A 25,102-nucleotide genomic window follows, 5' to 3' on the forward strand; every position below is an offset into this window, starting at 1 on the left:
GTTTATATTTATTTCTCTTTGGGTTTTTCTCACTGGATCGTAAACTCCATGAGGACAGGGCTTTGTCGATTTTACTCAATACCCTATTTTACAACATCCCTATTGCTGGGATCTCAGTATGCACGCCTTAAATATTTGCAGAATTTAAGCGCCTCATAAGTGACCACCTGGGCAACGCCCTCGGGGCCTTAACCGGCGCCATTTTTGGGGCTAGGATTGGTTGGACCCTCCGTCACGTGACATGCAGTTGCCGGACCGCCTTTGAGTCTCGTGAGGTACTTTTGGTCCCAGGCTCCTTGGACGAGGTACTGCGCAGGCGTGGGAGGGGGTCTGCGCACGCGCAGAAGCACCCCGGGTGTGCTGCCGGCGGAGGTTGGTGGCGCGCGGGGCTGGCGGGCGGTTGGCGTGAGCGGGACGTGAGCTGAGGCAGGAAGAGCCGGCGCCATGGTGGAGAAGGAGGAGGCTGGCGGCGGCATCAGCGAGGAGGAGGCGGCGCAGTATGACCGGCAGATCCGCCTGTGGGGACTGGAGGCCCAGAAACGGTCAGCGCCGGCGCGGCTTGAGGCGCCGAGGGTCTGGAGGGGGCGTCTAGTCTGAGGCGTTTGCGGCCCGGAAGGAGCGGGAAGGTGTGATTTGAAGGGAGGAGGCGGGAATTATGTGCCCCGGGATCGTCTCGCTCCTGAGGGAACTAGAGGAGTTGATTGGGGATGTTTCTGGAAGGTCTGGGAAGTGGTTGGGAGAGCCGTTCCGAAGGATGGGAGCTCTGAAGGGGGCTCTGATTGGGGAGTCCTGAGGGAGCGGGAGAATTCAAACTCAGGAAATCCGAGGCCCGAAAGCGGTGATTGTGGGATTTAGGTCGCGGTTAGGGGATAAGAGGGGCTGGGGTACGTGGAAGGGGTGAGGTGAAGGACATAGTTCATTCATTCGATGGTGTGGGACCCGGTTCCGTGCTGGATACGGGGGAGACTGGACTGGCCAACCGGGCCGACGGGAGCTTACATTCTTGTGGGTGCTCAGGGGCGGGCCAGGCTGAAAGAATGCGGGTTTTGAGGAGTTTTGGAGCAAGTTATGTCAAATGGAACTCTTGAGAGGCTCGGAGAGTCTGGAGGGGGACGGCAGTAGGCTCCGGAAAAGGTTGCTTGTGTCTGGTATGGGGCTGTACCTTGGTAAGACAGGAGACATAGTTTGGGCATTGTGGAGTAGCTTAGGGATGGGGTTTTCTTTTCTTTTCTTTTCTTTTCTTTTTCGACGGAGTCTCTCCCTTGTCGCCCAGGCTGGAGTGCAGTGGCGCGATCTCAGCTCACTGCAAGCTCCGCCTCCCGGATTCAAGCGATTCTCCTGCCTCAGCCTCCCGAGTAGCTGGGATTATAGGGGCCCGCCACCACGCCCGGCTAATTTTTGTATTTTTAGTAGACATGGGGTTTCGCCATGTTGACCGGACTGGTCTCGAACTGCTGACCTCAAGTGATCCACCCGCCTCGGCCTCCCGAATGCTGGGATTACAGGCTCACGCCACCACACCCGGCTAATTTTTGTATTTTTAGTAGAGACAGGTTTTCACCATGTTGGCCAGGCTGGTCTGGAACTCCGGACCTCAACTGATCTGCCCGCCACTGCCTCCCAAAGTGATGGGATTACAGACTTGAGCCACTGTGCCCGGCTTTTTTTTCTTTTTTTTTTTTTTCTCCTCTTTGTCGCCCAGGCTGGAGTGCAGTGATGGGATCACAGTTCACTGTAGCCTCGACCTCCAAGTCTCAAGTGATATTCCCTCTTAAGCCTCCCAAGTAGCTGGGACTACAGGCGCACCCCACCACATCATCCGACTAATATTTATTTATTTATTTATTATTTTTTTTTTTTGAGACGGAGTCTCGCTCTGTCGCCCCGGCTGGAGTGCAGTGGCCAGATCTCAGCTCACTGCAAGCTCCGCCTCCCGGGTTCACGCCATTCTCCTGCCTCAGCCTCCCGAGTAGCTGGGACTACAGGCACCCGCCACCTCGCCTGGCTAGTTTTTTTTTGTATTTTTTAGTAAAGACGGGGTTTCACCGTGTTAGCCAGGATGGTCTCGATCTCCTGACCTCGTGATCCGCCCATCTCGGCCTCCCAAAGTACTGGGATTACAGGCTTGAGCCACCGCGCCCGGCCCCGACTAATATTTATATATATATTTTTGTAAGATGGGGTTTTGCCACGTTGCCCAGACTGGTCTTGAACTTCCAAGCTCAAGCGATCCTTGGCCTCAAGAGATCTCCCCCCAGCTCAGACTCCTAAAATGCTGGGACTACAGGCCTGAGCCACCATGCCTGGCCTCACCGATCAATATTTTTACTTACCCGGGACGCAGTGGCTCACACCTGTAATCCCAGCACTTTGGGAGGCTGAGTTGGGGGGAGGGGATCTCTTGAGTCCAGGAGTTTGAGACCAGCCTGGGTAACGTTGCCAAACCCAGTCTCTACAAAAATACAAAAATTAGCCAGGCATGGCGGCATGAGTTTATAGTCCCAGCTAGTCTGGAGGTTGAGGTGGGAGCATCACCTGAGCCCCCAGGAGGCGGAGGTTGCAGTAAGCCGTGGTCGCGCCACTACACCCCAGCCTGGGTGACAGAGTGAGGAGGCCCTGTCTCAAAAAAAAAAAAAAAATTCCACAAATGTGTACATATGTGTCAGTCATTAAAGGATGGTGAAGTGGGAGGGTTGTTTTGATAGGTTGGCTGGGAAAGGGCTCTGAAGAGGTAACATTGAGCCTCTTAAGAAGGGAAAAAGCCTTGTGATCATCTAGGAGAACTTTCCTAGCAGAGAGAACAGCAAGTGCAAATTCCCAGAGGCCCAGGCATGATCGTCAAATTAGAGAAATAAGGTGGCAAGAACCAAATGAGTTGAGTAACTTTTATTCTAAGTGTGTGGGGAAAACCTGTTGGAGTGTTTTGAGTGTGGGAGTAACATGATCTGTGGGTTTTTTTGTTTTGTTTTGTTTTGTTTGTTTTTTTTTGTTTTGAGATGGAGTCTCGCTCTGTCGCCCAGGCTGGAGTGCAATGGCTCAGTCTTGGCTCACTGCAACCACCGCCTGCCAGGTTCAAGCGATTCTCCTGCCTCAACCTCCTGAGTGGCTGGGACTATAGGCACCTGCCACCACACCCGGCTAATCTTGTGTATTTTTAGTAGAGACAGGGTTTCACTGTGTTAGCCAGGATGGTCTCCATCTCCTGACCTCGTGATCCGCCTGCCTTGGCCTCCTAAAGTGCTGGCATTACAGGCGTGAGCCACTGCGCCTGGCCTGGTTTGTGTTTCCATTCCTGGCAGAAATGAAGTAAAGATTCTGGCTGGACTGTTGCAGTAATCTAGTTGAGACAAAAATATTGGTAGCTTGAAACTCAAGAGAAGAGGTCAAATATATATATATTCTGGATATATATATGTTTTGAAGGTAGAAGAGGGAACAGGATTTGGGACAGAAATCCAGTATGACACCACTGTTTTTGGCTTGAGCACCTGGAATGATGGAATTGCCATTTTGAAAGATATGGGGAGCTGTAGGTTTGGTGGGGTCAGGGAAAAGTCAGTTCTCTTTTAGGTTTCAGATTTTTTTTTTTTTTTGAGACGGAGTCTCGCTCTAGCCCAGGCTGGAGTGCAGTGGCATGATCTTGGCTCACTGCAAGCTCCGCCTCCCAGGTTCACGCCATTCTTCTGCCTCAGCCTCCCGAGTAGCCGGGACTACAGGCGCCCGCCACCATGCTTGGCTTTTTTGTTTGTTTGTATTTTTAGTAGAGACGGGGTTTCACTGTGTTAGCCAGGATGGTCTCGATCTCCTGACCTTGTGATCCACCTGCCTCGATCTCCCAAAGTGCTGGGATTACAGGCGTGAGCCACCATGCCCTGCCCAGATTTGTTTTTTTATACAACTAAGTAGAAATACGTGAGGGGTTGAGTTCAGAGGTAAAATTTGGGTGATGGTGGGCATTGTGTGAGTACAGTGTATAGAATTAATGGAGGGGTTGGGGAAGCAGACACGTCAGGAGAATTTAGTTTGAGGGGGTGGGAGCTTTCAGGAGGTTTTGGAGTGTGCAGTGGTGGGATGGGAATTACCTCAGGCTCATTTCAGATCTGTGGGGTCTTTGATGAGGTCGGGGATGTCATCATGAGGCATTAACATTGGTGGGAAGGTTGAAGCCACCTGGAATAGATTGGGAATTAAGTGATGCGAATATGCCTGTGGACATAGGTGGGCTGCATTGATTTTAGGGACTGCTATTTTCTGGATGGAGTGGAAAGAGGTTTTATGTGAGTTGGAGGAAACTTTGAGGAAGCTTGGGGTGTTATGAGGTCCTAAAGGGTTGAGGAGGGGATTCTAAAGTCCTGGAAGGGTTAATCGAAGGGGTTTGTGGCAGTAGATAGTTTTGTTTGAAGTGGGGCAAAGTTGGTGAGATTTAAACTGGAATGTAGTTAGGGAACTTTCACAGGGATAGGGATGATTTTTCTGAGAAGCAGTGAAGAATGGATGGGGGGCCTCTGAGTGGTAGATGACCTAAGGGACAAGTCAAGGTCAGGGCATGGAATTTGTGGGAGGTGGGAATTATTCTGAGGGAGTGGAGCTGTACTGAATTTGATGGAGAACATGAAAAGGACTGGCTGGGGGTTGTAGGAGGGATGGAAGAGGTTATTTGTAATTTGTACTCTATTTTTAGACAGTCTTAGAGAGTTTATTAAAGTGTTTTTTTTTTTTTTTTTTTTTTTGTTGAGACAGAGTCTCCCTGTGTCGCCCAGACTGGAGTGCAGTGGCCGGATCTCAGCTCACTGCAAGCTCCGCCTCCCGGGTTTACGCCATTCTCCTGCCTCAGCCTCCCGAGTAGCTGGGACTACAGGCGTCTGCCACCTCGCCCGGCTAGTTTTTGTATTTTTTAGTAGAGACGGGGTTTCACCGTGTTAGCCAGGATGGTCTTGATCTCTTGACCTCGTGATCCGCCCGTCTCGGCCTCCCAAAGTGCTGGGATTACAGGCTTGAGCCACCGCGCCCGGCCTTAAAGTGTTTTTATGTCCATTTTCAGTGAAGTCTTTAAGAAATTAAACATTTTTTGTGTGTGAGTAAATAGTAGGTGTATATATTTTGGGGGTATGTGAGATACTTTGATACAGGCATACAATGGGTAATAATCACATGAGGGTAAATGGGGTATCCACCACCTTAAGCACTTATCCTTTGTGTTACAAACAATCCAATTATATTATTTTAGTTACTTTGAAATGTACAACAAATTATTGTTAACTAGTCACCCTGTTATGCTATCAAATACCAGATCTTATTCATTGTATTATATTTTTGTACCCCTCTACCCCCCACTATCCTTCCTAGCCTCTGGTAACCATCAGTCTACTATCTGCATAAGTTCAATTGTTTTAATTTTTTTTTAGTTCCCATAAATAAGTGAGAGCGTGCAAAGTTTGTCTTTCTATGCCTGACTTATTTCACTTAACATGATAACCTCCAGTTCCTTCCATGTCGTTGTAAATGACAGTATCTCGTTCCTTTTTTTTTTTTTTTGTAGGCAGGGTCTCCTTCTGTTGCCCAGACTAGAGTGCAATGGTGTGATCACAGCTCACTTCAGCCTTGACCACTTGGGCGCAGGTGATCCTCCCACCTCAGCCTCCCAGTAGTTGTGACTACACCATGTGCCACAAGCCCAGCCAATATTTTAGTAGAGGTGGGGTTGCACCAGGCTAGTCTCGGGCTCCTGGGCTCAAATAATCCTCCTGCCTCCCTTCAAAGTGCTGGGATTAGAGGTGTGAACCGCCATGCCCAGCCTTTGTACCAGGATTTCTTTCTTTTTTTTGTTGTTGTTGAGACAGACACTCTGTCGCCCAGGCTGGAGTGCTGTGGCGCCATCTCACCGCAAGCTCCGCCTCCCAGGTTCCTGTAGTTCTCCTGCCTCAGCCTCCCCAGTAGCTGGGACTACAGGCGCCTGCCACCACACCCGGCTACTTTTTGTATTTTTAGTAGAGAGGGGGTTTCACCGTGTTAGCCAGGATGGTCTCCATCTCCTGACCTCGTGATCTGCCCGCCTTGGCCTCCCAAAGTATTGGGATTACAGGCGTGAGCCACCGCGCCTGGCCTTGAGACAGAGTCTCCCCCTGCCGCCCAGGCTGGAGTGTAGTGGCCAGTCACACCTCACTGCGAGCTCCGCCTCCTGGGTTCACCCCATTCTCCCACCTCAGGCTTTGGAGTAGCTGGGACTACAAGCGCCCGCCACCACGCCCGGCTAATTTTTGTATTTTTAGTAGAGACGGGGTTTCACCTTGTTAGCCAGGATGGTCTTGATCTCCTGACCTCGTGTACCACAATTTCTGTTTTTTTTTTTGCTCGCTCTGTCGCCCCAGGCTGGAGTGCAGTGGCGTGATCTTGGCTCACTGCAAGCTCCGCCTCCTGGGTTCATGCCATTCTCTGGCCTCAGCCTCCCGAGTAGCTGGGACTACAGGCGCCAGCCACCATGCCTGGCCAATTTTTTGTATTTTTAGTAGAGACGGGGTTTCCCTGTGGTCTTGATCTTCTGACCTCGTTATCCGGCCGCCTCGGCCTCCCAAGTGTACCACAATTTATTTATCCATTTGTCTTTTGATAGACACATGGGTTGCTTTCAAATCTTGGCTATTGTGAAGAGTGCTGTAATAAACATGGGAGTGCAGATACCTTTTTTTTTTTTTTTTTAGACCAAGTCTCGCTCTGTCGCCCAGGCTAGAGGGCAGTGGCATGATCTCAGCCCAGTACAACCTCCGCCTCCCAGGTTCAAGCGATTTTCCTGCCTCAGCCTCTGGAATAGCTGGGATTACAGGCACCTGCCACCACGCCCAGCTAATTTTTGTATTTTTAGTAGAGATGGGGTTTACTATGTTGGCCAGGCTGGTCTCAAACTCTTGGCCTCAGGTGATTGGCCCTCCTTGGCCTCCCAAAGTGTTGGGATTACAGGCGTGAGCCACCACACCAGGCCTGATTGATTTTCATTTGGGTATATACCTAGCAGTGGGATGGCATTTTCACCTGACTCTTTTTTTTTTTTTTGAGATGGAGTTTCGCTTTTGTTGCCCAGGCTGGAGTGCAATGGTGCAATCTCAGCTGACCACAACCCCTGCCTCCTGAGTTCAAGCAATTCTCCTGCTTCAGCCTCCCGAGTAGCTGGGATTACAGGCATGTGCCACCACGCCCGCTGTAAAATTTTGTATTTTAGTAGAGACGGAATTCCTCCATGTTGGTCAGGCTGTGAACTCCTGATCTCAGGTGATCCACCCACCTTGGCCTCCCAAACTTCTGGGATTACAGGCGTGAGCCACAGCCCCCAGCCTTCACCTGAGTCTTATAGCAGCTCTCTGGAGTAGGAAGGGCAGTGATTTCCTTCTCTGTTCAGATGAGGAAGGAGGCTCCACAGAGCAAATTGACTTGCCTCTAAGAGGGCTCTAGGTGGGATAGGAGAACTCTGGAGACTGGAGTTCCTTTATGAAATGGAAGCCCTGAAAATATGCAGACTGATAAGATGTACAAATTGTGGGGCATTGTATAAGACAGTTGTCCTAGTTTTCTTCCATAAGTCAGTTTCATGGGAAAAACAAGTGAAGGGACTGTTGTGGATTAAAAGAGAGTAAAGGCCATCACAGTAACTCAGCCTGTAATCCCAGGACTTTGAAGGGCTGAGGTGGGTGGATCACCTGAGGTCAGGAATTCGAGACTAGCCTGGCCAACATGGTGAAACCCCATCTCTACTAAAAATACAAAAAAAATTAGCCAAGTGTGGTGGTGGGTGCCTGTAACCCCAGTTACTTGGGAGGCAGAGGCAGGAGAATCACTTGAACCCAGGAGGCGGAGGTTGCAGTGAGCTGAGGTCGTGCCATGGCACTCCAGCCTGGGTGACAAGAGCGAAACTCCGTCTCAAAAATAAATAAATAATAATTAAACTAAAATGGAATAAAGAAGCAGCTTCCTAGAGCAGATTTGGTTGCTTAAATTGAGGCCAAGTTTCTGGAGTTTTTATTGATATTTGACAATTACAACTAAAATTTTTTTTTTTTTGAGACAGAGTCTCGCTCTGTCGCCCAGGCTGGAGTGCAGTGGCCAGATCTCAGCTCACCGCAGGCTCCGCCTCCCGGGTTTACGCCATTCTCCTGCCTCAGCCTCCCGAGTAGCTGGGACAACAGGCGCCCACCACCTCGCCCGGCTAGTTTTTTGTATTTTTTAGTAGAGACAGGGTTTCACCGTGTTAGCCAGGATGGTCTCGATCTCCTGACCTCGTGATCCACCCGTCTCAGCCTCCCAAAGTGCTGGGATTACAGGCTTGAGCCACCGCGCCTAGCCAACTAAAAATTTTTTTTCTCACTCTGTCACCCAGGCTGGAGTGCAGTGGTGCAGTGATGTGATCTTCAGCTCACTGCAACCTCCCCCTCCCCCCACCAGTTTCAAGGGATTCTCCCACCTCAGCCCCACAAGTAGCTGGGACCATATGCCATAACACTCAGTTAATTGTGTGTGTGTATGTGTGTGTGATGGAGTCTTATGGGAATTAACTGACATAATACATACAAAGAGCCCACAGTGCTTGGCACATAGTAAATGTTAGATAAATGTTGGCTATTATTATTTTATTATGTACCAGATTTCTATAATTCTGCTGATGGACACAGGTTTGTTTTGGTGTGTATATTAATTCACAGCCATTTGAGTAACAGTATGTCCTAAATGCCAAGGAAGTTATTGGTTCTAGGGATACAGTGGTTTCTGGAGTTTACATTCTAATGGGAGGGTCAGCAAACATATAAACAAGTAGTGTAGCTTAGCACAGTGATGTGTGCCTGTGATCCCAGCTACTGGGGAGGCTGAGGTTGGACGATCACTTGAGCCAGGAGATTGAGACTAGCTTGGGCAACGTAGTGAGGCCCTATGTCAATCAAAACAATGGGCAACATAGGCCCCATCTCAATAAAAACAAAAACAAATAGCATAATTCGAGATAGAGGATGTGGACCTATTTTAAATTAGGTGGCCAGTATGGACTTCTCTGAGGAGGTGACAGTTGAGCTGGGACCTAAAGAATGTGTCCCTCAAGAAGTTGAGGGAAGAAGCAGCGGGAAGCACTAATGCCAAGGTCCTAACATGGGAGCAAGGATGATCTCTAGGATCAGCCTCCCGAGTAGCTGGGCCTACAGGCATGTGCCACCATGCCTGGCTGATTTTTTTGTTTGTTTGTTTGTTTTGAGGTGGAGTCTCGCTCTCTAGCCCAAGCTGGAGTGCAGTGGCGCGATCTCAGCTCACCTCAAGCTCTGCCTCCTGGGTTCACGCCATTCTCCTGCCTCAGCCTCCCGAGTAGCGAGGACTGCAGGCACCCACCACCACGCCCGGCTAATTTTTTGTATTTTTAGTAGAGACGGGGTTTTACCATGTTAACCAGGATGGTCTCAATCTCCTGACCTTGTGATCTCCCTGCCTCAGCCTCCCAAAGTGCTGGGATTACAGGCGTGAGCCACCACGCCCGGCCTAATTTTTGTATATATTTTGTATATTTTGTAAATTTTGTATACGGGTTTTCCACATATTGGCCAGGCTGGTCTCAAACTCCTGACCTCAAGTAATCCGCCCGCCTCAGCTAATTTTATGTATTTTTAGTAGAGACGGGGTTTCACCATGTTAGCCAGGATGGTCTCCATCCCCTGACCTCGTGATGCTCCTGCCTTGGCCTCCCAAAGTGCTGGGATTACAGGCGTAAGTCACTGTGCCTGGCACACCCAGCTAATTTTTTTTTTTTTTTTTTTTTTTTTTTTTTTTTTGAGACGGAGTCTCGCTCTGTCGCCCGGTCTGGAGTGCAGTAGCCGGATCTCAGCTCACTGCAAGCTCCGCCTCCCGGGTTTAGGCCATTCTCCTGCCTCAGCCTCCCGAGTAGCTGGGACTACAGGCGCCCGCCAACTCACCCGGCTAGTTTTTTGTATTTTTTTTAGTAGAGACAGGGTTTCACCGTGTTAGCCAGGATGGTCTCGATCTCCTGACCTCGTGATCCACCCGTCTCGGCCTCCCAAAGTGCTGGGATTACAGGCTTGAGCCACCGCGCCCGGCCCCAGCTAATTTTTATTTATTTTTTTGTACAGATGGAGTCTTACTTTGTTGCCCAGGCTGGTTTCCAACTCATGGGCTCAAGTGATCCTCATGCCTTGCCTTCCCAAAGTGCTGGGATTACAGGTGTGACCCACTGCATCCAGCCTGTTGTAGTTTTGTAGGACAGAAATGATGGTGACTCGGCCGGGCGCGGTGGCTCAAGCCTGTAATCCCAGCACTTTGGGAGGCCGAGACGGGCGGATCACGAGGTCAGGAGATCGAGACCATCCTGGCTAATATGGTGAAACCCCGTCTCTACTAAAAATATAAAAAACTAGCCGGGCGAGGTGGTGGGCGCCTGTAGTCCCAGCTACTCGGGAGACTGAGGCAGGAGAATGGCGTAAACCCGGGAGGCGGAGCTTGCAGTGAGCTGAGATCTGGCCACTGCACTCCAGCCTGGGCGACAAAGCGAGACTCCGTCTCAAAAAAAAAAAAAAAAAAAAGAAATGATGGTGGCTCAAACTAGAGTGGTGGATGTGGAAGTCGAGGGAAGTAGATGGATGATGCTATCGTGAATGTGTATATTTTCTTTTATTTTTTTTTTTTTTCTCCAGACGGAGTCTCGCTCTGTTGTCCAGGCTGGAGTGCAGTGGTGCGATCTCCGCTCACTGCAAGCTCCACCTCCCGAGTTTACGCCATTCTCCTGCCTCAGCCTCCCGAGTACCTGGGACTACAGGCGCCCGCCACCACTCCCGGCTAATTTTTTTTTTTTTTTTTTTTTTTTTTTTGAGACGGAGTCTCGCTCTGTCGCCCAGGCTGGAGTGCAGTGGCGCGATCTCGGCTCACTGCAAGCTCCGCCTCCCGGGTTCACGCCATTCTCCTGCCTCAGCCTCCCGAGTAGCTGGTACTACAGGCGCCCACAACCGCGCCCGGCTAAGTTTTTGTATTTTTAGTAGAGACGGGGTTTCACCGTGGTCTCGATCTCCTGACCTTGTGATCCGCCCGCCTCGGCCTCCCAAAGTGCTGGGATTACAGGCGTGAGCCACCGCGCCCGGCCTTTTTTTTTTTTTTTTTGTATTTTTAGTAGAGACGGGGTTTTTACGTGTTAGCTAGGATGGTCTCCGTCTCCTGACCTGTGATCTGCCCGCCTCGGCCTCCCAAAGTGCTGGGATTACAGGTGTGAGCCACTGCGGCCGGCCGAATGTGTATCATTTTTGTGCCCACTTGGGGTTTTTTTTTTTTTTTTGAGAAGGAGTCTTGCTCTTTCACCCAGGCTGAAGTGCAGTGGTGCGGTCTCGGCTCACTGCAGCCTCCGCCTCCTAGGTTCAAGCGATTCTCCTGTTTCAGCCTCCCAAGTAACTGCGATTACAGGTGCCTGCCACCACGCCCGGCTAATTTTTTTTTTTGTTTTTGAGAGGGAGCCTCACTCTGTGGCCCAGGGTCGAGTGCAATGGCGCCATCTTGGCTCACTGCAAGCTCCGCCTTCCGGGTTCACGCCATTCTTCTGTGTCAGCCTCCTCAGTGGCTGGGACCACAGGCGCCTGCCAGCGTGCCCGGCTAATTTTTTGTGTTTTTAGTAGAGACAGGGTTTCACCGTGTTAGCCAGGATGGCCTCAATCTCCTGACCTCGTGATCCGCCCGCCTCGGCCTTCTAAAGTACTGGGATTACAGGTGTGAGCCGCTGTGCCACACCCGACTAATTTTTGTAATTGTAGTAGAGATGGGGTTTCACCGTGTTGGCCAGGCTGGTCTCTAACTCCTGATCGCAGGTGATCTACCCACCTCGGCCTCCCAAAGTGATGGGATTTGTAAACCCAGCACTTTGGCGGGAGGCAGAGGCAGGAAGATTGCTTGAGCCCAGGAGTTAGAGATCAGCTTGGGCAACATCGTGAGACCCTGTGTCTACAAGAAAAAAAACCAAATCCATAAATTAGCCAGGTGCAGTGGTGTGCACCTGTAGTCCCAGGACTCAGTAGACTGAGGTGGCATGATCACTTGAACCTAGGAGGTTGAGGCTGCAGTGAGCCCATCTTGCCACTGCCCTTCAGTCTGGTTTCACAGAATGAGACCCTGTTTCAATAAAACAAAACAAAACGTAAGCATGATATTTGGTGTCGATGGCAGTTGAGTAATGAATTTTATTTTATTGTATTTTTTTGAGATAGAGTCCGTCACCCAGGATGGAGTGCAGTGGTGCAGTCTTGGCTCATTGACACCTCTGCCTCCCGGGTTCAAGTGCTTCTTCTGCCTCAGCCTCCCAAATAGCTGGGATTACAGGTGCCTGCCATTAACACGCCCAGCTAATTTTTTGTTTTTTTTTTAAACAGGCTATTTTTTTTTTTTAAACAGTCTCACTGTGTCGCCCAGACTGGCATGATCTCAGCTTACTGCAAAACCGCCTCCCAGGTTCAAGTGATTCTCCTGCCTCAGTGTCCCGAGTAACTGGGATTACAGGCACCCGCCACCACGCCTGGCTAATTTTTGTATTTTCAATAGAGACGTAGTTTTGCCATGTTGGCCAGGCTGGTCTCGAACCCCTGTACTCAAGTGATCTATCTGCCCGTCTCGACCTCCCAAAGTGCTTGGATTACAGGTGTGAATCACCACACCTGGCTATAATTTTTTTTTGTATTTTTAGTAGAGAGGGGGTTTCACCAGGTTGGACAGGCTGGTCTCAAACTCCTGACCTCAGGTAATCCACCCATCTCAGCCTCCCAAAATGCTGGGATTACAGGCGTGAGTCACTGGGCCCAGCTGAGTAATGAATTTTAAAAAACTGCAGAGCAGAGTCTGTAGAGCTATGTAGAAATGTAGGTCGTGGAGAGGAGATTTATTGTCAGGGACTTTTTATATGTAGCTATTGCTGGAAGAGTTCGGGGAGGGGGAGTGCTTGCTGGTGTCGACTCAGCCATGATAAAAAAGGCTTTTTTGAGGAAATGGCATTGGAGTTGGGTTTTGAAGAGGAAAGGCTTAGCTAGGCATTGAGAGGAAGAAATGGTGCATTTTGTGAGGGTGGAATGTTGTGATTAAATTTTATTTAGTTTTTAATTAAATTAATAGCAAACTTATTAGCCAGCAGAACTTGAATTGTGTGAAGCTATTCTTAGTTATTACTAAATCCTTTTCAATATGAATAATACATTTGCTGCAGAATTATTAATGAGTTTGGTTACATGATGCAGCCCAAGATCTTGATGAGTTGTTTCATAATATATGATGTAAAGTCTATATTTCCTTTTTGAAATCTGAAAAATTGTGATTCTGAAATACTTCTGGTTCAAGAAATTTCAGATAAGATATAGTGGATCTGTTCTGCTTCTTATTGATCTCAGATAAGCCTTGGGATGGCCTGACCTCTGATTGCCTTTTTTCAGCCTCATCTTCTGTCACTTTACAGATTTAAAAAGCTAAAAACAAGGCCGGGCGCGGTGGCTCATGCCTGTAATCCCAGCACTTTGGGAGGCTGAAGTGGGTGGATCACTTGAGGTCAGGAGTTCGAGACCAGCCTGAACAACATGGTGAAACCCTGTCTCAACCAAAAATACAAAAACTAGCTGGGCATGATGGCAGGTGCCTGTAATCCCAACTATTCAGGAGGCTGAGGCAGGAGAATTGCTTGAACCTGGGAGGTGGAAGTTGCAGTGAGCTGAGATCAGCCACTGTACTCCAGCCTGGGTGACAGAGCGAGACTCCGTCTTTAAAAAAAAAAAAAAAAAGGGTTAAAACGATTCCCTGTGTATATCCTCTTTTCGTGCCACTGTGTGTTTTGCTTGTGTATTATACTTAACTAGCGCCTCTTCTCAGGACCTCTTCTGCTGTCATACTAGTTTGAGCCACCATCATCCTCCCTCACCTTAACTGTGACATCTTCCTACCCCCATGGCTTTCCATCATGCTTAGAAGAAAATCCAGAATCCTTCTATTGCACGTAAGAGCCTTCATGATGTGGCCCCTGGTTCCAACTTTTCAGCCTGTCTGTCATTCCTATCCCTAGAACATGCCAAGCGCTCCTGCTTCAAGGCTTTTGCATTTGCTGTTTTCTCTATCTGGAATTTTCTGCTCCCAAATATCTGTGTGTTTGTCCTTTATTTCATTTTGATTTTTGCTCATATGGCATTTCCTCAGAAAGGCTTGTATGATTTCTCTGTCTCAAATAGTGTTCTTCATCATTCTTGATTCCTGTCACATTTGATTTTTATCACTTTTTCACATAATATGTATCTATTTGTTTATCTGCTCCTACTTTTTCATGAGGGCAGGGACTGTGTCTTTCTGATTCACTGCCTGATTTCCATACCATAGAAGGATGCCTGGCATAGTAGGTACTCAATAAATATTTGTGGAATGAATTATTATGTGCAGTATGGATTGGAGCCTGTCTCTCTCCTAGATTTGAGGTGTGATGGCTCAGTGCAGTTAGAACCAAAATGATTTTTTTTTTTTTTGAGACAGAGTCTCAATCTTGTTGCCCAGGCTGGAGAGCAGTGGCGTGATCTCGGCTCACTGCAACCTTCGCTTCATGGTTTCAAGTGATTCTCCTGCCTCAGACTCCCAAGTAGCTGAGATTACAGGCGTCTGCCACTACACCCAGCTAAGTTTTGTATTTTAGTAGAGATGGGGTTTCACCACGTTGGTCAGGCTGGTCTCAAACTGCTGACCTCAGGTGATCCGCCCATCTCAGCCTCACAAAGTGCTGGGATTACAGGTGTGAGCCACCGTGCCTGGCAAAACAAAATAATTTGTGTATTTTTTGTTCTGTGATTCTGCAAGCTTACTGTTCTGTATCATCAGGTTAACAATGTTTGTCTTATAGGCTGCGGGCCTCCCGGGTGCTTCTTGTCGGCATGAAAGGACTTGGGGCTGAAATTGCCAAGAATCTCATCTTGGCAGGAGTGAAAGGACTGACCATGCTGGATCACGAACAGGTGCGCTGTTGTCAGCTCATTCCTCCCCTGCTCTGGCTCCCCTTTCCAGTATGAAGACCTGCAGGTTTTGTGAGTTCCTACTTGTGCCTTAAGGGCTGTGAAAAGAGGGCTAACATTAATGAACCATTGCCTCTGGAGACTGAAGGTGCTATTGTTGGGTTTGAATTCCAGCTCCACCACATCTAGCTGGATGAGCAGTGGAGACTCACAGCCCCTCATTGAGCTTGCCTGTCTGTAAAATGGGGTTAATAATATCTCCCTTGGTGGTTGCTTGTGAGGCATAGAGACGTGTTTTTCCAATTTGTGCCTGAAAATGACCTGAGTGACTAAATGAAAATGCAGAGTGGCCTGGAGGCTTTGTGGTGCCCTAGCTTTCACCCCTAGTGATTCTCATTTAGGTCTGAGATGAGCTCAGGAGTATGTGCATTTAAAAGGTATTTTAGGGCCGGACGCAGTGGCTCATGCCTGTAATCTCAACACTTTGGGAGGCTGAGGCAGGTGGATCGTATGAGGTCAGGAGTTTGAGACTAGCCTGGCCAACATGGTGAAACCCTGTCTCTACTAAATATACAAAAATTAGCCAGGCATGTTGGTGTGCACCTGTAATCCCAGCTACTCGAGAGGCTGAGGCACAAAAATCGCTTGAATTTGGGAGGTGGAGTTTGCAGTGAGTTGAGATGGCACCACTGCACTCCAGCCTGGGCAACAGAGCGAGACTCTGCCTTAAAAAAATAAATAAATAAAAGGTGTTTCAGGAGATTGTGATTTAGGTGGTCCAGTCATCACTTTAAAAAACACTGGATCAGAGAGAATGTGTGCAGACTGCTTTGTATAGTGCTTGAACCTAACAAGTATCCAGTAATTAGGAATAATGATCTGACATGCTGTTTGTTTGTTTGTTTTTGTGAGACGGAGTCTCGCTGTGATGCCCAGACTGGAGTGCAATGGTGCAATCTCGGCACACTGCAACCTCCACTTCCCAGACTCAAGCAATTCTCCTGCCTCAGCCTCCCAAGTAGCTGGGATTATAGGCACGCGCCACCACGCCTGGCTAATTTTTTTTTTTTTTGAGACGGAGTTTAGCTCTCGTTGCCCAGGCTGGAGTGCAATGGCACGATCTTGGCTCATTGCAACCTCAGCCTCCCAGGTTCAAGCAATTCTCCTGCCTCAGCCTCCTGAGTAGCTGGGATTACAGGCATGCAACACCATGCCCTCCTAATTTAGCATTTTTAGTAGAGATGAGGTTTCTACATGTTTGTCAAGCTGGTCTTGAACTTCCCAACCTCAGGTGATCTGCCCGCCTCGGTCTTCCAAAGTGCTGGGATTATAGGCGTGAGCCACCGCGCCCGGCCATGCCTGTCTAATTTTTGTTTTTTTTGTTTTTTTTTGTTTTTTTTTTTTTTGAGACGGAGTCTTGCTCTGTCACCCAGGCTGGAGTGCAGTGGCCGGATCTCAGCTCACTGCAAGCTCCGCCTCCCGGGTTTACGCCGTTCTCCTGCCTCAGCCTCCCGAGTAGCTGGGACTACAGGCGCCCGCCACCTCGCCCGGCTAATTTTTTGTATTTTTTAGTAGAGACGGGGTTTCACCGTGTTAGCCGGGATTGTCTCTCGATCTCTTGGCCTCGTGATCCGCCCGTCTCGGCCTCCCAAAGTGCTGGGATTACAGGCTTGAGCCACCGCACCCGGCCTAATTTTTGTATTTTTAGTAGAAACGGTGTTTCACTATGTTGGCCAGGCTGGTCTCGAACTCCTGACCTCAAGTGATCCACTGGCCTCAGCCTCCCAAAGTGCTGGAATTACAGGTGTGAGCTACCACGCCCTGCTGACATAATGCTGCTTGATTAATATGATGGTAGAGCCCAACTCCAGTGTAGCTTTCTCTGACCAGGCTCATCTTCTTTTTTTTTTTTTTTTGAGACGAGTCTTGCCCTGTGCCCCAGGCTGGAGTGCAGTGGCATGGTCTCGGCTCACTGCAAGCTCCACCCTCCTGGGTTCACGCCATTCTCCTACCTCAGCCTCCCAAGTAGCTGGGACTACAGGCGCCCGCCACCTCGCCCGGCTAATTTTTTGTATTTTTTAGTAGAGACGGGGTTTCACCGTGTTAGCTAGGATGGTCTCGATCTCCTGACCTCGTGATCCGCCCATCTCGGCCTCCCAAAGTGCTGGGATTACAGGCTTGAGCCACCGCGCCCGGCCCAGGCTCATCTTCAAGGTGAAAATAAGTGCTTCTCTCTCTACATTCCCATGCCTCAGTGACATTTTATTTATTTTATTTATTTATTTTGAGACAGAGTCTTACTCTGTTGCCCAGGCTGGAGTACAGTGATGCAACTTCAGCTCACTGCAACCTCTGCCTCCCGGGTTCAAGCACTTCTCATGCCTCAACCTCCCTAGTAGCTGGGATTACATAACTACTTCATCTGGTTGCAAGAATCCAACAATGGAGGCCAATCACAGAACAGTGATTCTGACACCACAGGTGTGAGCCACTGCACCCATCTTAGAACATATTATTTAGTTTATGTTCAAAAAGCATCTGATAGTACCTACTGGGTGCCCTGAAGTCTGCTAGATGCTGGTGATAGAAAGATGCTCACGGTTTGGTTCCCATTCTCAAGTTGTTTTTCTTCTCTCCCCTAGAAACCAGAGCAGGCTACCTGACTCAGGTTGCGAGACATGAAAGATTTCCTGGAGTCCTGATCTAAGTCTTAAAGAACAAGGAGGATTTGTCAAGATAAAGGGCTGTGTTTAGGCAGGGGACATAGCAGTGTTACAAAGGCACCCAACAGTGTGGTAGAAATGGAAGATAAAAGTAGTTTGGTGTTTTTAGAGTGTGAGACCCAAAGTGGTGGGTAGGGACAGGTTGCTGGTGAAGTCCAAGTCAGGAGGGGCTCCTAGGAAGCCCCACTGTAAGCTTTTAATCCTCTGGGTGGTGCAGATTCACTGAAGAGTTTCAAATGACAGGAAGGGTGACATGGTTAGCTTTGGGCTTTATGTGTAGATCACTAATTACTGTATTAACTATGGTTGGCACAAAATACAGGGCAGAAGACCACTTAGACGGCAGTTTTTAGTAGTTTAGGTAAGAGGCGAAAGTGGCCTTGCTGATAGGGTGGCAGGAAGCACACAGATGTGAGAAATAGATTTAGGTGGTAGAATCGGGAGGTCTGTGTATGGGAGCTTAAAGAAAGCCAGGAATAACCAGAGCAGCCGACACTAAAGGGGCTAGGCACTGTTCTCAGAGCTGCAGTTGTATTATCTCATAGAGTCCTCATGACACATCTGAGATCAAGGACCCATTATCATCCCTGTTTTACAGATAGAAAAACAGAGAAAAAGGAAGAAAAGTATTGGCCCATCCAAGGCCCCAGTGGTATGGCCGAGACTCAGGCATCTTGACTCCACAGCCCATGTTCTCAGCCACCTCACTATGGAACACTCTCGTGGAAATAGCAAGGATATGAAGACCAGGCTTCTGGCTTGAGTGACTGGGTGGGTGGTTGGTGGACTCTGGAGACAGCGCACAGAAGCAGACAGACACGTAGGGTCTATGGATATCTGAGAGGAAATGGCTGATGGGCAGTACAGTAGAGAAGACTCAGGTGGATCAGGAAGAAATCTTTACCAGAAAGAGTGATTTGAAAAATAATGGCAGATTTTCGTAGAAACTAAAGAGGCATTGAGTTGGTTTATGGAGCTATACAGAGTGAAAAGATGAGTAGTTCTGAGATGGAATCTTGGGGACAACCACACCTAAGAGGGCCCAAATTGAGACTAGAATGTGTAGCAGGGGAGGAGAGCATAGCAAGGAAGGTGTGATCTGTGGACTGATATTGATGAAGTGATAATTGTATGTGTATTTTTATTTTTTTTGAGACAGTCTCACTGTCACCCTTGCTGGAATGCAGTGGGCATGATCATGGCTCACTGTAGCCTTAACTTCCTGGGCTCAGGGTATTCTCCCACTTAAGCCTCCCAGTAGCTGAGACTACAGGTGCACACCACCACACCTGACTAATTTTTCGTATTTTTTATAGACACTGGGTTTCGTGATGTTGCTCAGGCTGGTCTTGAACTTTCTGGGCTCAACCGTATTTTTGTTGTTGTTGTCTGTCTTTTTGAGATGGAGTCTCACTTGTCACCCAGGCTGGAGTGCAGTGGTGAGATCTTGGCTCACTGCAACCTCCGCCTCCTGGGTTCAAGTGATTCTCCTGCCTCAGCCTCACAAGTAGCTAGTATTACAGGTGTGTGCCACCACACCTGGCTAATTTTTGTGTTTTTAGTAGAGATGCGGTTTTAACATGTTGGCCAGGCTGGTCTCGAACTTCTGACCTCAAGTGATCCTCCCACCTCAGCCTCCCACACTGCAGGGATTACAGGCATGAGCCACCGTGCCCGACCTCAACTGTATGTTTTTATCTGTGTCCTCGTTTTATATGGGATTCCCACATTCTTGCTCAAGGTCACACAGTTGTTGAGCCAGGATTTGAATCAAAGATTGAATTCAGCCTGAATTATTTCAGAGCCTTACTGTTAACCATTGTGTGGTGCAGCTTCTCAGCACATAATGAGATCCCTGAAGAAGCAGGATGGGATGGGTCAAGGATACAGGGTTAGCCTGGAATGGGAAGTGGGCCAGCTCATTTTCTTGGAGGAAAAGGTAGTAAGATAGAGAGTGTGCTGTGGATGGTTGGTAGGGGGTGATGAGGGGAGATTACTTTTGTTGAATCTAGTCTTGGTGAAGGTGGCAAGGTTATTTGCAGAGAATAATGGTTCAATTAGTTGTTTGATGTGTGAAGAAATCCTTTGAGAGCAGTATGGAATCTGTAATCTTACTGGTGGCTGTTAGGGGATTATATTATTCTTTGAGGCTCTGCTCTGCTGATGTTCAGCCTTAGGAGTGAAATAATTCCCCTGTTTCAGTCCCCACTCATCTCTCCTCCTCTCTGAGTTTTTTATTTTATTTTGTTTTTTTGAGACAGAGTCTTCTTACTCTGTTGCCCAGGCTGGAGTGCAGTTACGTGACTTCGGCTCACTGCAGCGTCTGCCTCCCAGGTTCAAGCAATTCTCCTGCCTCAGTTTCCTGAGCAGCTGGGATTATAGGCGTGCCCTACCATGCCTGACTAATTTTTGTATTTTTAGTAGAGACGGGGTTTCACCATGTTGGCCAGGTTGGTCTTGAACTCCTGACTTTGTGATCTGCCCGCCTCGACCTCCCAAAGTGCTGGAAGTACAGGCCTGAGCCACCCTGCCCAGCCTCCTCTCTGAGTTTTTTTTTTTTTTTTTTTTTTTTGAGACGGAGTCTGGCTCGGTCACCCAGGCTGGAGTTCAGTGGCCGGATCTCAGCTCACTGCAAGCTCCGCCTCCCGGGTTTACACCATTCTCCTGCCTAACCCTGCCGAGTAGCTGGGACTAGAGAGTAGCTGGGACTACAGACGTCCGCCACCTCGCCCGGCTAGTTTTTTTGTATTTTTAGTAGAGATGGGGTTTCACCGTGTTAGCCAGGATGGTCTCGATCTCCTGACCTCATGATCCGCCCGTCTCAGCCTCCCAAAGTGCTGGGATTACAGGCTTGAGCCACCTCGGCCTCTCTCTGAGTTTTAATCGAATTTAAGAGTTCATTAAGAAACTGGATGTGAGGCCGAGCGCGGTGGCCTGGGAGACAACAAGACTCCGCCTCAAAAAAAAAAAATAAACAAGGCCGGGCGCAGTGGCTCATGTCTGTAATCCCAGCACTTTGGAAGGCCGAAGTGGACAGATCACGAGGAGATCAAGACCATACTGGCGGCCGGGCGCGGTGGCTCAAGCCTGTAATCCCAGCACTTTGGGAGGCCGAGACGGGCGGATCACGAGGTCAGGAGATCGAGACCATCCTGGCTAACACAATGAAACCCCGTCTCCACTAAAAATACAAAAAAATTAGCCGGGCGTGGTGGCGGCGCCTGTAGTCCCAGCTACTCGGGAGGCTGAGGCAGGAGAATGGCGGGAACCCGGGAGGCGGAGCTTGCAGTGAGCCGAGATCGCGCCACTGCACTCCAGCCTGGGCGACAGAGCGAGACTCCGCCTCAAAAAAAAAAAAAAAAAAAAAAAAAAAAGACCATACTGGCTAAAACGGTGAAACTCCGTCTCTACTAAAAAAACAAAAAACAAAAAACAAAAAAACAAAAAAAAAAAAAATTAGTCGGGTGTGGTGGCGGGCACCTGTAGTCTCAGCTACTTGGGAGGGTGAGGCAGGAGAATGGCGTGAACCCAGGAGGCAGAGCTTGCAGTGAGTGGAGATCGCACCGCTGCACTCCAGCCTGGGAGACAGAGCGACTCTGTCTCAAGAAAGAAACTGGATGTGGTGGCTCAGCTAATTGGGAAGCTGAGGTGGGAAGATCACTTGCGCCCAGGAGTTTGAGGCTGCAATGTGCTATGATCGTGCCTGCGAATAGCCACTGCACTCTAGCCTGGATGACATAGCCTGTCTATATATATATATTTATTATTATTATTATTTTGAGACGGAGTTTTGCTCTTGTTGCTCAGGCTGGAGTACAAATGGCACAATCTCGGCTTACTGCAACCTCTGGCTCCCCGGTTCAAGTGATTCTCCTGCCTCAGCCTCTGGAGTAGCTGGGATTACAGGCATGCGCCACCATGCCTGGCTAATTTTGAGGTTTCACCATGTTGGTCAGACTGGTCTTGAACTCTGAACCTCAGGTGATCCGCCTGCCTCGGCCTTCCAAACTGCTGGGATTACAAGCGTGAGCCACCGCGCCTGGCCTTAGTCTGTCTATATTTTTTAAAAGTTCATTTCAAGCATTGTTAATTTTGTCTGATTTTTGAACTGGTTTTTTTTTTTTTTAATAAGTTTTCTCATGAGGTTGCAGTTTTTTGTTGTTTTTTGAGAGAGGGCCTTTCTGTGTTGTTCAGGCTAGTCTTGAGCTCCTGACCTCAAGCAGTGATCCTCCTGCTTTGGCATCCCAAATTGCTGGGATTACAGATGTGAGCCACTGTGCCAGGCCACACTCCACACTGGTCTAGTTTTTTTCTTTGAGACGGAGTCTTGCTCTGTTGCCCAGGCTGGAGTGCAGTGGTATGATCTCAGCTCACTGCAGCTTCCACCTCCCGAGTTCAAGTGATTCTCCTGCCTCAGCCTCCCAAGTAGCTGGGATTACAGGCACACACCACCATATCTGGCTTATTTTTGAATTTTTAGTAGAGACGGCATTTCACCATGTTGACCAGGTTGGTCTCGAACTCCTGACCTCAGGTATCCACCTGCCTCGGCCTCCCAAAGTGCTGGGATTACAGGTGTGAGCCACCGCGCCCTGCCCACACTGGTCTACTTTTAAACCACTGGAAGACAGAGACTTAATCCTGTAAACTACTGGTGTATTTCCCCAAATGCTTATAGTTGGGCACATGCTAAGTATTTAGTCAATTCTTGCCACTGGTCATCAGTCATTTGTTAGCAGTTACAAATTTGCATAGAAGAAGAAAGCATGGATTTTTTTGTTGAGAGTGAATTTTCTTTATAAACACAAGGGGGTGCTCTTTAACCATCAATGACCAGTTTAAAAAAGTTTAAAGTCATTTTAAAGCCTTGGAAGGAAGCCTGCATAAGGAAAATTGCTACAGGAACAATAATACATTTTAGGGCCGTGCTCTGTGTTTCATGCCTGTAATCTCAGCACTTTGGGAGGCTGAGGCGGACGGATCACAAGGTCAACAGATCAAGACTATCCTAGCAAATGTGGTGAAACCCCGTCTCTACTAAAAATACAAAAATTAGCTGGGCGTGGTGGTGCGCTCCTGTAGTTCCAGCTACTTGGGTGGCTGAGGCAGGAGAAGAATCGTTTCAACCCGGGAGGCGGAGGTTGTAGTGAGCCGAGATCATGCCACTGCACTCCAGTCTGGCGACAGAGCAAGACTCTGTCTCAAAAAAAAAAAAAATTTAAGTGGTAGGTATTTTAGCTATGCTTTAAAATTTAAAGATTGTCTTTCAGATTTATTTTCCCTAAAAATTCAATAATTAAAAAAATACATATATTATTCCTAGGTATCTCCCGAAGATCCTGGAGCTCAGTTCTTGATTCGTACTGGGTCTGTTGGCCGAAATAGGGCTGAAGCCTCTTTGGAGCGAGCTCAGAATCTCAACCCCATGGTGGATGTGAAGGTGGACACTGAGGATATAGAGAAGAAACCAGAGTCATTTTTCACTCAATTTGATGCTGTAAGTTTCTTAATGTAAAATCTGCTGTGGGAAGTAAACAAATTAAGGTGCTAGTTGTGTACTTTCAAATCCCAAAGCAATCTGAGAGTATTCAAATATCAAATTCTGAGCTTTTTCCCAATAAAATGTATAAGCTGTTCTGTTGTTTAGGCTTAGTATATTGTGTGAATGTGTTGCTAGAGAGGTCCAGTCTGTTGGATCTGCTGTAGTTATTGGTGACTTGCTGTCTGCTGGCTTCTTCTCTGGGCATATGTTCCCTCAGCCAGGTTTCGTCTTTGGTGTTTTGTCTTCCTTCCAGAATCTTTGCACATAACTTTAATCCATGTTATTGCAAATGTTTTCTTCCGAAAACTTAACAAGTTGGTGATTAATTTCTGTGGCAGAGGCATTTTTTTGTTGGAAATATCAAACTACAGCTTGTGTTTTGTCTTAAAGAAAAAGCACACCTGATCTTGGTCTATCTATGTCTGTCTGTCTGTTTCTCACAGTCACGTTGACCATGTTGCCATGGATAACTAGAGAAAAATCACTGTAGTCATAAACTAAATGAGGCATATCCAGCCTCATTTGGTTTCACTGCCAAATCTATGCGGAGGTGAAAGGATAAATTAAATTCTTTGTCAATGTCTGCGACCTTTCAGACATAGTTCCCTGCGTTCTGGAAACGCTTAACAAATCTTGAGAACTGTGAAATAGTCATAGATGAGCTACTAGTTTTTCAAATGAAAGGTCCCAGTATGTTATATGAGAGGTTAGAATTTGGGTTAGGCAGTTTGTTTTTTAACGCTTTTTTTTTTTTTTTTTTGAGATGGAGTTTTGTTCTTGTTGCCCAGACTGGAGTGCAATTGTGCAATCTTGGCTCATTGCAACTTCCGCCTCCTGGGTTCAAGTGATTCTCCTGCCTCAGCCTCCCAAGTAACTGGGATTACAGGCATTGACCACCATGCTTGGCTAATTTTTTGTATTTTTAGTAGAGTTGGGGTTTCACCATGTTGGTCAGGCCAGTCTTGAACTCCTAACCTCAGGTGATCCACCTGCCTCGGCCTCCCAAAGTGATGGGATTACAGGTGTGAGCCACCGCAGCCAGCCTGTTTTTTACACTTTTCTTTCTTTCTTTTTTTTTTTTTGAGATGGAGTCTCACTCTGTCGCCCAGGCTGGAGTGCAGTGGCATGATCTCAGCTCACTGCAACCTCCACCTCCCTGGTTTAAGCAGTTCTCTGCCTTAGCCTCCAGTTTTTACACTTTTCTATTTCATATGTGCATCTGTTCAAATATGGGCTTGGAAAGATGGATCATCTGTGCATTTGTCCTGTTTTCTTTTTCCTAGTCCTTTCTATTTTTTAACTTCAGGTATTGGGACACTTTCCATTTGGGCATAAGTCTTCATTTTCTTATCTGCAGTAACCACATTTATTTTATGCCAGGTGTCCCTCGAACTTGTAGAAGTAGAGAGAGGGTTTGTTAAAACTGAAGTGTGAGGCCAGTTGATTGTGTAATCTGTGTGCATGGGACTATGTTGTCTGCCTTGCAGGCCGTGTTTGGCTGGTCCTTGCAGGTTTGATAGTTACTTTAGACTCTGCAGGGTTCCATTTGATCAATTGGTTGCATGTTCACCTGTGGATTTCTTGCCTTTTAGATGGGATTTTTCCTTGGGTGGCTGCATCCTTTGAAACACCAAAGGAATATATTTCTCTGTGAGTGTTATTTCGGTATTCAGGCTGCTAGACAACGGCAAAGAGGGTCTATCAAGTGAAAATGCCCTTTTGTTCAGGAGAAAGCATGTGCAATTTGGAAGTTGTCTTTTGACCATGATCACAAAGCTTCTCCCAGAAAGACGGTATTTTGTGCAGTAGAACTTAGCCATTTCCAATACCTCAACTTACTGGAATACAACCTGGAG

General features: G+C 48.0%; 1 protein-coding gene across 7 annotated transcripts in view; it reads left to right on the forward strand.

Annotated features, from left to right (window-relative positions):
* The first annotated feature begins 245 nt into the window (after positions 1-245).
* The window catches only part of SAE1 (SUMO1 activating enzyme subunit 1), an 88,635-nt gene continuing 63,778 nt past the window's right edge, over positions 246-25,102 (forward strand). For 2 of the 7 annotated variants that reach the window (XM_045380181.2, XM_074024002.1), the window contains exons 1-4: positions 369-542; positions 13,864-13,987; positions 14,873-14,984; positions 23,028-23,201. In XM_045380181.2, the coding sequence (XP_045236116.1) occupies positions 14,904-14,984; positions 23,028-23,201 (255 nt within the window). In that variant the 5' untranslated portion in view covers positions 369-542; positions 13,864-13,987; positions 14,873-14,903. Of the gene's footprint in view, positions 306-368; positions 627-13,863; positions 13,988-14,872; positions 14,985-23,027; positions 23,202-25,102 lie in introns of those variants that run through there. The other 5 variants (XM_065535664.1, XM_074024003.1, XM_005589684.3 and 2 more) reach the window with 3 other exon arrangements.

This window comes from Macaca fascicularis, chromosome 19 (assembly GCF_037993035.2).
Source record: "Macaca fascicularis isolate 582-1 chromosome 19, T2T-MFA8v1.1".
Lineage (NCBI taxonomy): Eukaryota > Metazoa > Chordata > Mammalia > Primates > Cercopithecidae > Macaca > Macaca fascicularis.